Here is a 14962-nt window from a genome sequence, read left to right on the forward strand (position 1 = left end):
ACTATTCCCCACTCCCCAATGCGGCCCCATAACCCTATGCAAGGAATCATGTCCATCACTCAAACAGCTTCTCCTTGTAGAACCGAATCTCCTCAATGCTCTCAAGAATATCATCCCTAGCAAGATGCACAGTCCTCTTGGACGGAACCTCCTCCAGCAACCGATCACTCCCCCACCTCCGCGCAGCCTCCTTCAACGAACTAACATCCAGAATGCGATAATGCAAATGCTCCAGCACCTTCGAGTACGGCTCACAAGCAAGGAAGGCCTTATCAGCATGCACACTATTACCCGCCAACAGTGCAGTGCGCGGAACCGGGACGTGCTGGCGGATGTAGGCGAGAAGCGAGTCTGCAGCGGTGGAGGGGGAGACGGTCGAGGCGCGCACGGCGGCGGTGAGGCCCGTGCGGCCGTGGGTGTCGATGCACCACTGCGACATCGCGTCGAGGGCGGAGTCCGGGACGTGGACGATGGTTTCGAAGCCGTTGGGTTCGAGGAGGTTCAACTGGGCGTCTGTGATGAAGCAGCAGATTTGGATAATTTTGTCGGTTTCTGGGTCCAGGCCTGTCATCTGCGGATGGGGTTAGTTGGTGGTGGCGGTGGTGGAAATTGGTGATGGGGGGAAGCTTCCGAATATACCTCGCAGTCGATCCAGACCAGCGGGTCTGTGGAGCGTTCGAGTGGCATGGTGGATTTGTGGCGGATGGAGATTATTCTGGGCTGTTGGAGCTGTTAGCTCTGACGTTCAATTGGGGGGTGGCAGAATCACTTGGTGGAGAAAGCCGGGCTGGGCGAAAACACTGCGGAATGCAGACGATGCAGGTAAGAAGATATTTCTGAGCATGGATTCATGGGCAGATATGTATACAGATATGTAGTTCTACTGCGTAGAGTTGCCCTAGTTCAAGTTGACAAACGTGGTTGGGTAATGTTGAGCTAACCTTCATGCCGGGAAGCTTCTCGGCTTTAAGTCAACACGGCCAGACTGGAATGTACAGCCTACAATACGTTATGACTACGCTGATGAAGATTATTATCAAGCTGTCCTGGCCGGCGCAGCAAAAGTTCTCTCCTTTAACTTATTCTCTGTAGTGTACTGGAGGGGAGTGGACGTAACGGCGTAATTGTAGAAAGGAAGCAACATGGAAAGCACTATGACCATCCACACCACTCGGTATTGCAATAGACATTCCGCCAACCTGCACAATCCTGATTGATCCACATGATAACAGCAAGAATGACTAGTGTTTCCCAGAGTGAAGAGCGGCATGTTAAGTCTCATGACGCAGACGAGATCTTGAGGTCAAACCACCCAGAGAAAAGAAACCCTATTTTCAATGATTCGGCAGCTCACAACTCCTCTTCAGTGGGTTTGGGTCCGACAGAAAGCTCGGGTGTCAGACTGAACGTATCCGCGATTGTGTTAGAATTGGTCGAGGCGGACTCAGCAGGGGCGGAAGAGCCCAAGACTTCGCTGATTCTACCAGAAGATTCGGCAATGCGGCGTCGAAGAGCGTTCTCATCGGCGGTCGAGACGCTTGCACGCTGTTTCTTCAGTGGGCTTCCGAAAAGCCCATCTGAAATTTCGACTGGCTGAGTAGGTTCGGGAAGGCCAGGCTCAGCGGTCGCAGTTTTCGGCGGTGTTGCCGAGCGCTCGTTTGCAGGCGGCGTCGATCCAGAAGCAGGGGAATCCATAGAATCGCCGACGCTGCCTCCAGGGGGTTCTGCGGAGTGCTGACGCTTAAGCTGTGGCGTGATTGTCAGTAAAGAATCGATAGAATCTGCGAATTGTACTTACTCGAATCTTCCGCAAGCTCTCTGCCAGCTCTCCCTGACGTTGAATATCATCCGGAGACAAAAACCGGTCGTCATCCCTGGCCTCTTCATCGTCTGCCTTGCCAAGTATGGGGTTGTCGTTCTCGTCGTCATCACTATCCATATCATCCTGGCTCTTCTTGCCCTTGCGCGATTTGGCGTCGGTTTCGCGGAAATTAAGGAATCCGACAGAGCCACCAGGCTTGATCGGACCAAGGCTGGCTAGATCAACCTGTAGTGATTTTCGCTTGGCGGCAGCAGGCGTTTCTTGCGCCTTGGAATCTTTCAAGATGCCCATCTTCTGTAGTTGACCTGTTTTGCAGTTAGACTTGAAGAGAATCACAAGTAAGGCACAAAATACGTACGTTCACCGCGATACATGAAAGTAAAGATCGCATATGGCTGATCAGTTGGGTCAATACCAGTGACAGTCTGCGTACTAATGGTCTTCGGGTCAAGCGTTTTGGGCTTTGCGAAACTCGTGGTGTGATCAATATCGGCGTCTCCGGCGCTATTATCCTGCGTACCCTCTTCATCATCGTGCGCATCGAATTGCGGGGAGTATTCGCCCCGCTTGATTTCCCCGGACGCCAATACTCGGAACAAAGCGATCTTGATTTGACCCGCTGTCTCGGGAATTGGATCATCGTCGTCTGAGTCTGAGGAGAGCTCGGCATCTGAGACATCCTCGAGGGGCGACTTCTCGTCATTGCCATATCGCATAATCGTCTTCGACTTGACAGGGTGGTTGTCCTCCATTTCCATAGCGGTCATGTCTTTTTCCATAGCGGTCAGGTCTTGCTCGGTCGCGCGCTTTGCCCGCCGTTTTTCCATCTTCTGTCGCCGACGCTCAATTTTGGCTGCCGCGTCCTTGCCTTCCAGGTCCAGTCCGTTGAGCCAGCGCTCAAGACCGACCTCGCGAAACAAGAATTCACGCTCGGCAATGCCCCCGCCTTCCGAGTCTGGCACGCTGACCCAGCGTGAGTTCACCCATGTCTCTTCTCCGCGCCGCAGCAGTGTGGCTACTTCCTCCTTCTGTCTTCCATCGAAGTAAATGTATGCAGCCACGGTCTCATTTGGCGAGTTTGTCAAGCCTTGATATGGTGCGACCGCTCCAGCGATTTGGCCTGGCTGCCCGGGCAGTTTACCCACAACCTTCGGTTTGGGCGAGGGGCAATCGGCTGTCGGCTTCGGAGCTGAGTACGGAACATCTTGATCCGGATTGAGGAGGGTGATGGAAATTGCAAAGGTTGATTGCTCCGCTTTACCAGTCCCTGACTCGGGAATTTTAGGCGGTGGCACAGGAATAAAGCAGCCTATCCGTGAAGCTCGGGATTGGCGTTGAATGGAGTATTCGGGAATTGGGCCATCAGGGGTGTGAATGCTCACGGCGAGCCCTTTGAAGCAGGGCATCGTGGAGAAGAGTTAAGGGAGGGTTCGAGTGTTGATTGAGATACAGATGTTGTTGCACTGCGGGGAGGAAAGTTGAGCGAGGCACAGCGCCAAATGTGCCCCACAAGGTAAGAAATACTTCGATCGGCGAGGAAAGAAAAGGAGATGTGACGGCAGATCGAGTACAGACGAATGACTTCTTTATTTTTTCCCCGCGGGTGTGTGTGTTCGATAGAGAATAAGCTATGTGGGAGGCGGTCAAGGTAGTGGATTTCGACTCGCCCAGCAGCCCACAGCAGTTCCTTAAGCTCCACTGCAGCTGCTGGTGAATGTATCGAGGTTTCGAGCCGTAGGGTCACAATGACGAGGAAATGGAGTGGGGTTGTCGAGTCGTGAGATATCAAACAAGAGAAAATGCGGGTTCCTCGGTCCAAGGCCTGGCACAAAGTAGAATCTAATAGAGCAGCGAAATGAAATGACCTGGTTAACCCCCTTGTGAAGCTCTTGAGGAAAAAGATGAGGGGCGGGTGGACCAAAACATGAGTGCCATCATGCCCCCAAACCCCCACGTGATACGTTACCATAACATTACCATAGTTAAGAGTTCTATTGCACGTGTGGTTTTTAGGGCTTTAACAGATATCAACAGCTTTAAACTGGTCTTGTGACCTTATACTCTGTATTTATGACCTCCAATATAGTGAATAACATTTATTTACTTCCTTATAAGTGCATATATGTTGTCAACTGTCCTCATCATACTCCCCAAACTCCACATCAGCTGATCCCCCAGCAACCATGCAACCATGGATGGGCTCAAACCTTGTGGAGCATTTTTCCTTTGAACTTTCCTAAGGCCATCTTCAATGCTTCATTCTTCAGATGACTATATCTCATCACTGTACATCACAATGATCACATAGAATTCTAAGAATTGATATCTTGTGACTGACTCTTGGTTCATCGCGGTCTATCGAGTCCTGTCTAATGTGTCGACAGGCACTCTCCTCTTTTGAAGTCATCTCTTTAAAAGCTTCCAATTTCATTCACTACGGAAATATGTCCGGGTCTCACCCATTACTCGATATCGTAAGTAAAAAAATGAAAGGACAGAAAAGGCAAAGTCAATCGATCCATAGTTCACGACAATACGGCAGGGGAATAAGAAAACTAAAACCATTCAACCAGTCAATGTGAGACCCTCCTTCTGTGGCGTGAATGTGATTTCAGCCTCACCCCCACCAGTGATGGTGTGAAACTGGTACAGAGGCTCCAACACCACATTCTGGCGGAAGATATAGCGCCTGAACCAATATGGCAGTGCCTTGGTGACCTGGTACTTCATATGAACGCGAGTTGGAACTGCGAAGATGTAATCCAGTTCTTCAAGGGTGCGCTGTTTGGTCTCAGGAACCCAGAGGAAGATCATGACTAGGGCAGTCACGTTCAGGCCACTGGATTTCGATGGTTAGATACTTGATGGATAGGTATGGAGTACCTGGAATATGACTTACGCATAGAAACCAAAGGCTCCGGTAGGAGTCATTGCGCTCAACATCTTCGGGAAAGTAATGGAAAGCACCGCAGCCCACCCTAGGCAGGTTGCCACCGCCCAGGACATGCCAACCTCTTGAAGTGAATGTTAGTCATTGCAAGACTAGATCAAAAGGAGGAGGAAGGGTAGACATACCTCGATGAGAAAGTGGGAATACTTCGGCCGAGTAAGTAAACGGCACGGGGCCTTCACCAGGCGAGTAGAATGCAGCAAACAAGAAAATAAAGAAAGCAATCGAGGCCAAATGGCCCGTGCCTTCCGGGGTCCAGAAGCAGAATGCAGCACCAAGCAAAGTCCATGCCATCTGCGGGAAAGTAAACAACAAGAGGGTTCGACGGCCGTATGTATCGATAGTCCAAATAGCAGGGAAAGCGAAAATGAAGTTGACCAAGCCAAAGCCCCAGGAAGCGAACAGAGCCTCTGTGTCATTTGCACCGGCATTCTTGAACACGGTTGACGAGTAGAAAGCGACGATATTAATACCACACATCTGCTGTGCGATCATGACAACGAACGAAGCAAGAGTAGCCCGGCGAACGCGAGGAATAGTGAAGAGCTCGACAAAGCGGGTGACATAGTTACCCTGACCAATCAGGCTAGACTCGATCTTAATCTGAGCGTGAATGTAGTACAGATCGCGAGCAGCCTGCAGAGGGGTGTTGCGGAGACGGCAGAGAGATTGGTAGGCCTTGCTCATCTCTCCGCGGCGGATGTACCAGCGAGGTGACTCTGGGCAGTAGTAAATACCAAAGAGCAGGGGAATAGCAGGAATGAAGGCAGATCCAAGTTGCAGCCTCCAGGAGATTGCGCCAGTGTCCTTAACAGCGAGGTTGGCGCTGAAACCGAGGAAAATGCCAAAAGCGGTCCAGAGCTGCCAGGACATGACCAGGCCACCGCGGATCACAGCAGGAGTATTCTCAGCGCAAAATATGGGAATCGTCGAGGCCTTCAGGCCCATTCCAATACCGAGGAGGAGACGAACCACGAAGAGCTGAACCCAGGTCTGAGCCACTGCAGAGCCAATGGGGGTCAAAACGCAAAAGATGGACGAGGCGAAGATTGTGCCGCGGCGACCAAGGAACCGGTTGCAGGGGTCCGACAGCCAGCAGCCGAGGAGGGCACTGGCAATATAAGGGGCAGCGTTGACGATGCCGACGAGCCACAGGTTTCGATCAGCCTGATCACTCTTCGCTGGGTCATCTGAAATACCAAAAGCATCGGGGAATGACAAATTAGCACCATTGGAGCCGGTTTGATCCCATCCTCTGTATTGGTGTTAGCACTATTTTCCTCGATGAGTGCTGGGGAATATCACTTACTGCACAGCTGCACCAATGGAGCAAAGGATGATAGTGAAGTAGAGTGCTTTGGGCTGGCGCCATTTGTGATCCACTTCATCGCGCAGCGCAGTGCGCTCAGCCTCGGTCAAGTCTGAGACGGTCTCGAACTCGGTAGGATCACGGGCAACCAGTGCTCCCTTCTTCAACTCGGGCAGGATAGCAGTTACGTTGTATTCTTGGGCAAACTCCTCGACGCCTCGAAGCAACTGGCTCTTTGTCAAGTCGGCCAATGGGTTCTTGATTCTAGGTAATTGTTAGTGTTGATCTTCGGGGCAACGATGCAGGTAACGAAAAGATATTGGAATGTATCACTGCGCGAGAGATACGAGAGGGAGTCTTACTTGGCGGAAACATTGTTGTGCAAGTCAACCTGTTCAAAGCAACCCTTCTCGGCACTGTTGTAATCATCGCTGGATCTTGGAATTAGAATGGTGCATAGCAAAGTGTTTAGGGAGGAGGGAAAACCTACCGTTGATCAACGCCCACCTCAGTGATGGTCTCCTTATTCATGGTGAATATGGTCGCCGCAATTTCTAATAGGTTTGATAGAAAGTGTCACAGATGAAGAAAGCCACGTGATGGTAGCAAGTCGATTCAGAAGGGAGAGGGGAATGGGAGGGGAATATCCACCCTTTTATGTCGTGTCCTGTCTACCCGTTTCTCAGTCCCCCAAGCCTCATGGCCAAGTCCAGGAAGGTACTAGTTTGAGTGATTCCATTGACATGACCCGTTGCCAAGTCAGATCTACTTCCCGAAACGGAAACCTCCAAATCTGGGGATGCGACCTCGTGTCAACTCTGCCCATGGGGAAGCCGCGTGAAACTGGAAAGTGGGACCACCAGCCTTCGGTTCGAGTGGAAGCTCCATCAATGTTGGTCTCGGCAAAATGTTACATAGATCTCTGCTCTGCTACATTGCCTCGAGCCAAGAACCAAAAGCAACAGTGAATGAGGTTCCCGGCCTACTTGGACCTTGCATGGCTTTGCCTGTCGGGCGTGCCTAGGAAAAGCATGCTTCTAGAGAGCCAAAGGAAATCTCGCGCCTTTTTCTTACCCTTGGCCGGGATCCCAGTCAAGCTGGGCTTGTCCAAGTCCTTCATGGAAGAAAGGTCCTGAACAGCGAGAGCTATTGAGACTCAATTCGTTCACCAATTTGATCGCAAGAGCAATTCCAATGCACAGCCCCATGCCATAAGTCAGTCAGATAATACACCATCTTCCATGTCACCCGGGAGTTCTGAGATGCGAAAAGGGCAGTCAAATCGCTCTCGGGATGACGTTCCCCAAGTTCCAACGCCACAATTGAAAGGGACCGGTTTCGGTGTAGTCACCTCTGGGCAGGGGTAGCCACTCTGATTGGCGAGAAACAGTTTAAGCGTATTACTAGAAACCAGATGATATGTTTCCTAGCGCTAACTTGGCTTAATCAAGCTAAGTTTCTGTATTGGAAATCGCATTGGCTTCATCCGGCTTTAATAGCTCGGACATTCCCTTGGCTCATAGCCTCATTCTTGCCATTTGACGCTAAATTCGCAGTGTCCTGAACCGTTCAAATAGAAACGAAGAGCATTTAGAACAAGCGCCTTCGAATTGAATACCCTCGAAACTTTTTTTTTGCTGTGGCATATTGTGGAGAACTATCAAAAGTTGAAATCCGGGGTGCAATGCGTAGGTGTCGGCACTGTCGGGTGAAAATCCCGCGATCCACTTTCTCTCGGGAAAACTTTGCTCCAGGAGCCGGTCCGACTTGGATGAGAGTCGGACAGGTAATACTCAGTTAGACATGGCTTGCCGCTTTCCAGGCACCGTATCACCGTGGACCGCTGTGCTCCTGAAACCCCTCCAGTGTTACAAGCCATAAGAAAAAAAGAGCAGAAGAGATAACTTGTTCCTGTGCTGAGAATTAAGGTAACAGAATTGGAGAAGGGAAGAGGAGAGAAGAGCTGCGCTGAACTCCTTCTTATGTTCTTCTGCCATTGTCTGCTCCTTCTCTTAGCTGTCGTTTGCTCATCACATGATCATCACATTCAGATCCCAAGAGCTTACCTGTATGCAGGTTGCATCTAGGCCGCAGACAAAGAAAGCCCCAACCGAATGTTCATGCTAGTCGCACCCCCAGAAAAAGAATACAACCTGATCTCCTCGCCAAGTCGAGCTTCTCTCTAATACTGAAGATATCCAAAGCAAGTCATCGCCAAGTCCAAGATCCCTAGAAGTACAAAGCGGCAAAGCCACAAAACAATGATCGCATCATCTACGATTCCAGAAGTCGGGTTGTGACTGCCGTCTCCGGCGATGTGCCAATGTGCTTTTCTCTGAGGCTTAAGCGAAGCGGGCCTGTCTGCGGTTTATCTGGGGGTTACAATGCCAAGGAACTCGTGGCTGAAGCCATGTGGGGATCGACTGCTTGCGTATCCCGATCCGGTCATCCCTTGGAGGGGAGTATCTGGGGTATCTCCAGGGGAGATGGAGTCGTAATCTTCTCAGCCTCTTATGCAAGTCATGACATCTTTATCAGATGATGCTTCCAGGCTTCATTCCGTGTCGAGCCAAGAGAAGATCAGGGTACTGCTGTTCCGCTTGCGGATTGAGTTCATCGCGCTTAGGTTCAAGCACGCCTGCCCAGGTGCCCAGGAATCAGGGTATGCTTGACATGTCAGGCACAGCGAGCCCTAGTCTGGCGGGTTATTCTCAAATATTGCGAGTCCCACATGTTCTGGCTGGAAGTTGCTCCATGGCAATAGCTGGAGCGGATTTGATCAGCCGTTGAGTGGCACGCAAAGCCTCACTGAGAGATTGTCACTGTTCGTGGCGAGGATTTATCTGCTGCCCGTTTGTTTGCGGACTGGGGAATAGAGGACCTGGGCCCTCTGTGAGTTGGATCGGAGATCTTTCTCTGTAGTGCGGTCGACGTGGACGATGGCATTCCAACCTTGGTTCCAACTTCCAAGTACATACGCAGTAATTACTAATCGATCCAAGAATGTGGAGTGGGTAAATGAGCCGCCGAATGCCCTAACGGCGTTAAGAACGGCGGATATCTGATGCTGACGCGCTGACACGGAGCTAACTTGATTAGGAAATATGGAGATTATTCGGACTTAACGAACTATACCACTTCTTCCATGGCTTCGCAGATTTGATGATCTGTTAAATACCTCTTTGCGCCCTGCGTCCTGGTCTTCGTGTATTCGATCCCTCTTTACTTCTATAGCTTCAGTCACTCTTCACACCACAACACCTTACACATCAATATGCCTCGCATCTGGTTCATCACCGGCTGCTCTTCCGGCTTCGGCCGTGAACTGGCCATTACAGCCGCAAAGAACGGAGACACCGTGGTCGCCACTTCGCGCGATCCCTCAAAATTGGAGGCCTTGGCATCTCTCGGCGTCATCGCGAAGAAGCTGAATGTACAGGGCAGCGATGCCGAGGTCAAGGCAGTCATCGATGATGTTCTTTCAACCATCGGCCCAATTGACATCCTAGTCAACAGCGTTGGATACATCCTAGAGGGAGGCATTGAAGAATGCAGGTAAAGCGCACCCACTTCCAAAAAAAAAACAAGTCCAGTCCAAGTCCCTAAGACCTAACATATTCCAGCCACGAAGAAATCATCGACCATTTCGACGTGAACGTCTTTTCGCAGATGCGCGTCCTGCGAGCAGCCCTCCCCTCAATGCGCGCTCGCAAAACAGGCGCCGTCGCCACCTTTGGTTCTATCGCTGGCTGGAGCGGTCATCCGGGTGCTGGAATGTACTGCGCCACGAAGGCGGCGGTCGCTCTCTTCACAGAGGCTTTACATCATGAGCTCGCTCCATTCAACATTGATGTGACATGTATCGAGCCAGGATATTTCCGCACGAACTTCCTCACTGCGGGCCACAAGGTCATCGCGAAGAACCACATCGCCGAGCTGGACGTAGGCACCAAAGCCACTCGCGATGCCATGGTTGCATACAATCTCAATCAGCCTGGTGATCCCGCCAAGGGTGCGCAGGTTATCTTTGAGGCTTTGACTAAGACTGGTCGCTGCGAGGGACGGAGTCTTCCCGCGCGACTTGCTCTTGGCCGGGACGCCCAGGGCGTTATAAAAGAGAGTATCGACCGCGAGCAGGAGATGTTGGATGGGTGGAAGGATATCATTGGATCTACAGACCACCAGGATGTGGGAAACTAAGGCATTGGTGCCTGCACTAAACTAGAAGAAGCTAGTTAATCCCGACTCTAATCCCCTCAAATATGAATGACCAGTATTCGCGAGCTCCTCGTGTTGACCTGCCGATCTTATAGTCCCTTTAAATCCGTGGCGCAGCAAATGCGCAAGGTCAATCTGCTTAAATTTGGCACTAGTACTAGCCATATACCGACCTGAACACGGGCCCGCCCTTGTGGCTGCCGGGGGCTCGCTCGGGCCCGAGCCCGCCGAAGACACCCCCATGCCCCAGGTGAGGCCGAAGCGGCAGCTGCCGCCGAACGTTAACATACCATACCAACGGTCAACCTGAACAGGCGGTTACCTATTGGCCCCGCATAGTTAGCACAACTGTGTACTGGAATGAAGTTCGAATAGGTAGGCCTTCGATTAACATCCAGCTAGTCAAGATGAGGTGAGATGACATCATCTCCCTCTGCGTATTCCTCCGGGGCTCCGGGCTGCGGGCATTTTGCGGGGAGCTGACAAATTGAGCATACAAACACCGAGACCCCGAGCTCGTGCTCGTGACGACGCGCTCGTATATATTCAGTCTGATTGTGCCATTAGAGATGTTCTCTCGCTCCTTAAAGGCTTCCTCTAGGCTAAATAGACTGTCATCAAGACGTTTCGCACCATACTCAACCATGTCCTCGGATATTACTCTCTATACCTGGACGACAGGGAACGGCTTTAAAGTCTCCATCACACTCGAGGAGCTTGGTCTACCCTATAAGACCGAGGCAATTAATATCAGCACGAATCGTCAGAAGGAAGAGTACATATCCCTTCATTATCACAGAAAACGTATAACATGCTGATAAAGGGTATGAAACAGATGGTTCTTGAATATCAATCCTAACGGCCGCATTCCGGCCATCCTCGACGGTGGTCAGCGCGTTTTTGAGAGCGGAGCAATCATGACATACCTGGTGGACAAGTACGACACTGAGCGCAAGATTAGCTACGCTCCTGGGACACCCGAGCATGTTGAGCAAACATGCTGGCTGATGTTCCAGATGAGTGGAATTGGACCAATGCAAGGTACGTACTACGTGTTGTCTGAAAGTTCCCGAGTTTGTATTGGGTGGTCTTTCTAATATCCAAACAGGCCAAGCTAATCATTTCCGTTTCTTTGCTGGCGCGCGCTCTGACTATGGTATCAAGCGTTATATCGAGGAGACAAAGCGTCTCTACTCGGTGCTTGAGTCACGATTACAGGAGAGCACCTACCTTGCGGGTGAGAAGTTCACTATTGCTGATATTGCGAGCTATCCTTGGGTTTCCGGTGCTCCGGTTTCGCTGCAGATTGATTTGTCTGAGTTCCCTGCTTTGAACAAGTGGGTTGAGGAGATTGGGAAGCGTCCTGCGGTGCAGAAAGGTGTAGCTGTTCCGCATTTCTGGCCGCAGGAGGATATGGCTGAGCTGTTCAAGAAGTGTCGCGCGAATATTGATGCCATGACAAATTCTGATCAGCATTGATTGATAGGATATTTGGATTTCTGGTGTTTTCCATGGTTGACAGAAATCATCTGGACTTTGAAAGTTCAGCAGACAGGTCAAATAAATCGAGCAGGGACGGGTGTTAGATAGTATTGGAGAGAAAGATAGCATTCTCGAAACCATGCATTCAATCTAGGAAAAGCCGCGCATAGTAATGACCCGAAAGACCTGAATCTGGGCCGCTGGTGATTGGAGATACAGGTAATCATAAGGAATAACTTGAAACAATAGAGATGAGACGCTCACAGCTCCCCGGGCCTGTAGCTCCGCCAGGTCTCAAAGCCAACTTGTTCGTACCATCCATCCAATGCAACCCAGTCCACAAATACGCCTTCAATGCCGCGTTGCTTCATGTTCTCGATGGCGTGGCAAATCATGGCCAGCCCAATGCCGTGCTTGCGGTGGGCCTCGTCAATTCCTACCGCACCAATCAGTCCTGTGTTTGGACCACAGGTTTGTGGGAAAGCCCAGCCCTCATTCAGTGCATCCGAGGGACCAAGCATCAGCGTCCACCCGACTTGTTGACCTTGAGAGTCGAACGCTGTCATCACGCAGTCTGGATACTTATCGGGATGCAGCGTGACGTAGGCTTCCACCCAGCCCTTCGAAGGGAATTAGCATGTAATTTTTGATGAACATGAACATTGCACTGCGGGTACTTACACCTTTATCTGAAAAGTTTCTCCTTTGGCCAACCAGGCAGGCCTCATAATCCTCCGACTTCAAGGGCGCGAAGCGGAAGCCGCGTTCTCGGGCACGAGTGACGTACTTTTCTGGGGAATGGAAATCACGAATATCTTGGTACAGATCAACTGATCGGGCACTGGGAGGATTGAGTCGGAAGCCCCGATGGGTGAAGAAATGTTGGACTGTTTCTGGGAGATCCCGAGGAATCCCAGGCCAGAAGCGAGGGAACGAACTACCCAGCTTCACCGTATTGAGGGAAAACTTTGCGCGGAAACATGCTCTCGTTTCCTCTAGCAAGGAAATCCCAACACCTTGGCGTTGGTAATCTGGCGATACAGCAAGAACAGCGATGTATGCGGTGTTTGGTGCACCGTGGGCATTCGTATAGGCGAGACAGAAGCCTACTAGCTTCGATCCCATGCGCGCAACGAAGTGATGGCCGTGCGGACGCACTATCAAAGACCGCAGGCTTACAGTAGGAATAGGGTAGGACGGGAGAGACACGGCCCAGACGCCGATTATCTCATCCAAATCTCTTTGTGCGTCGAATGGCGTCACTACTGCAGAGGTCATGGTCAAAGCATTCGGTCCCACTGGAAGAGCACCTGTCGGAATAAGTGCTCCGAACATAATATCTGCAGCCACTGAAAATGCCTCGACAGTCGGCTCGTATGTGGTGATATATGTCTTGATGCTGGGTGCATCGAGGAAGTCATAAGGATTACAGATAGCAATATGTACCACTGATTTCACACGCTGAGCAAGCTCGAGGCCAAGCGATTCTTGGTATGACGACTCCCTCGCATTGAGTGAAGTGAATATCACAACATCGGCGACTTCAATGGCCCGCCATTGCTCCGATGTCAGACCAGACTCCCCATACTTGATCTCAGCAATGGAATTGTTGTGTTGCCGAAGGACATCCAGATATCTTTTGGACTGATAAAAACCTTGCCTACCTGTTCCTTCGCCATCGACAGCACCGCCAACCGGAGTCTTATCTCCAGGAAACAAAAAGATGATGATTGAAGTCTTTGACAGTGGGAGGACGTTATTTTTGTCACGAACAAGCGTGGTCGATCGAGAGTATATGTCCATTGTGGTCTCGGCAATGCTGTTGTTGAGTGAGCTTAGGTCTGCGAGATTGGATCGCCGTAGGGCAGCATCCCAGTTCAGAAACTTGTCTTTCACGGTAGCAACATGGCGACAAGCGTCCGCCAGCCGTGACTGATCAATAGTGCCGGATTTGATTGCTTCACAGACCCTCTTGATTGAAGCCACCTGCACATCAAAGGTATGGCATATCATGATACTATCGCTACCAGCGCACAATGCCAGCACCGAGCCTTCTTCAGTGCCGAACGTGGAACGAACCCCATCCATCTCCAGACAGTCTGTGATGATCATACCATCATAAGCCATGTCAGTGCGCAGTATACCCATAGCAGATGGGGATAGCGTTGCAGGCCGCTTAGGATCGATACACGGCAGCGAGATATGGGCAGTCATGACGGCCTCAATGCCTTCAGCGACCGCCCTTCTGAATGGAATTAGCTCACAACGTTCCAGCTGATCTCTTGTCTTTGAAATAACAGGCAGTCCATAATGTGAGTCAACCGCTGTATCTCCATGTCCAGGAAAGTGCTTTACACTCGGGACAACGTTGTGTTCCCGTAGACCCCGCGCGGCCGCACTCGCAAACCGGCCAACAAATTCCGGGTCATCACCAGGACTGCGGACGCCAACGACAGGATTTAAAGGCTCTGAATTGATATCGCAGACTGGCGCATAGTTCATGTTGACGCCGAAGAAACTCAAAGTTTCCCCTGTGGCTTTCCCCGCACTGTATGCACACTCTGGGTCATGCGTAGCACCCAGTGCCATAGGCCCCGGTACCTGGGCAGCCATCGGGGGAGGGATTCGAGTGACAATACCATTCTCCTGATCAAGTCCGATCAACAATGGCCGCTGGTGTCCAGCAAGTTTGGCTTCATGTTGTAAAGCTGACGTTAATGCCTGGAGAAGACGGGTCAGGCCAATAAATGACGATATGGCCTCGAACATCGCACCTGTAGCTGTTCTGCATCTTGAAAATTGCGCCTGAAGAGAACAATGCCTCCGACATGGTAGTCATGGATCAATGTTTTGATTTCAGGACTTGGAGTGCAGCCATGGAACCCCACCGCGAAGAGCTGCGATCGCTTGTGAGATAACAGGAAGAAGGGGGTCGGACGGCTCGCTTACCTGGCCCACCTGCTTTTGAAGATCCGAATCCATGTGATGGTTTGGGGGGATTTTGAATGCAAGTCAGTGATTCAATGGTTCAGACGTTGACGTTGACGTTGGAAACGGGAGGTGTGTTGGTACGATACGACGATGATCGGGGTTGATCCGGGATCCACTTGGATGCAACATCGCTTACTGGGGTAAAGGACTGAAAGCCGCCTCTCCCTCAAGAGCTAAGCTGTTTAGCTCT

General features: G+C 51.0%; 6 protein-coding genes across 6 annotated transcripts; 2 read left to right on the top strand and 4 right to left on the bottom strand.

The window, feature by feature from the left end:
- Positions 1–55: 55 nt before the first annotated feature.
- N7515_006481 (oligoribonuclease) lies at positions 56–687 on the bottom strand (the record flags this gene model as incomplete). Its single annotated transcript, XM_056667225.1, has 2 exons — positions 56–571; positions 640–687. 2 exons carry the CDS (start codon positions 685–687, stop codon positions 56–58), a joined length of 564 nt encoding a protein of 187 aa, XP_056520821.1.
- A 663-nt stretch (positions 688–1350) lies between these two features.
- On the bottom strand, positions 1351–3228 carry N7515_006482 (uncharacterized protein; the record flags this gene model as incomplete). The annotated part of the gene is made up of 3 exons (XM_056667226.1): positions 1351–1746; positions 1799–2127; positions 2181–3228. 3 exons carry the CDS (start codon positions 3226–3228, stop codon positions 1351–1353), a joined length of 1773 nt encoding a protein of 590 aa, XP_056520822.1.
- A 1159-nt stretch (positions 3229–4387) lies between these two features.
- On the bottom strand, positions 4388–6612 carry N7515_006483 (Major facilitator superfamily domain general substrate transporter; the record flags this gene model as incomplete). Its single annotated transcript, XM_056667227.1, has 6 exons — positions 4388–4661; positions 4722–4836; positions 4898–6027; positions 6082–6345; positions 6444–6518; positions 6572–6612. The coding sequence occupies 6 exons, from the start codon at positions 6610–6612 to the stop codon at positions 4388–4390; spliced, it is 1899 nt and encodes a 632-aa protein (XP_056520823.1).
- A 2743-nt stretch (positions 6613–9355) lies between these two features.
- Positions 9356–10281, top strand: N7515_006484 (SDR family oxidoreductase; the record flags this gene model as incomplete). Its single annotated transcript, XM_056667228.1, has 2 exons — positions 9356–9636; positions 9705–10281. The coding sequence occupies 2 exons, from the start codon at positions 9356–9358 to the stop codon at positions 10279–10281; spliced, it is 858 nt and encodes a 285-aa protein (XP_056520824.1).
- A 662-nt stretch (positions 10282–10943) lies between these two features.
- N7515_006485 (glutathione S-transferase family protein) lies at positions 10944–11778 on the top strand (the record flags this gene model as incomplete). Its single annotated transcript, XM_056667229.1, has 3 exons — positions 10944–11074; positions 11135–11340; positions 11408–11778. 3 exons carry the CDS (start codon positions 10944–10946, stop codon positions 11776–11778), a joined length of 708 nt encoding a protein of 235 aa, XP_056520825.1.
- A 263-nt stretch (positions 11779–12041) lies between these two features.
- Positions 12042–14763, bottom strand: N7515_006486 (uncharacterized protein; the record flags this gene model as incomplete). Its single annotated transcript, XM_056667230.1, has 4 exons — positions 12042–12401; positions 12463–14502; positions 14556–14678; positions 14731–14763. 4 exons carry the CDS (start codon positions 14761–14763, stop codon positions 12042–12044), a joined length of 2556 nt encoding a protein of 851 aa, XP_056520826.1.
- Positions 14764–14962: the final 199 nt, after the last annotated feature.

Source organism: Penicillium bovifimosum, assembly GCF_028826915.1.
Source record: "Penicillium bovifimosum strain IBT 22155 chromosome Unknown utg000005l_segment0_segment0, whole genome shotgun sequence".
Lineage (NCBI taxonomy): Eukaryota > Fungi > Ascomycota > Eurotiomycetes > Eurotiales > Aspergillaceae > Penicillium > Penicillium bovifimosum.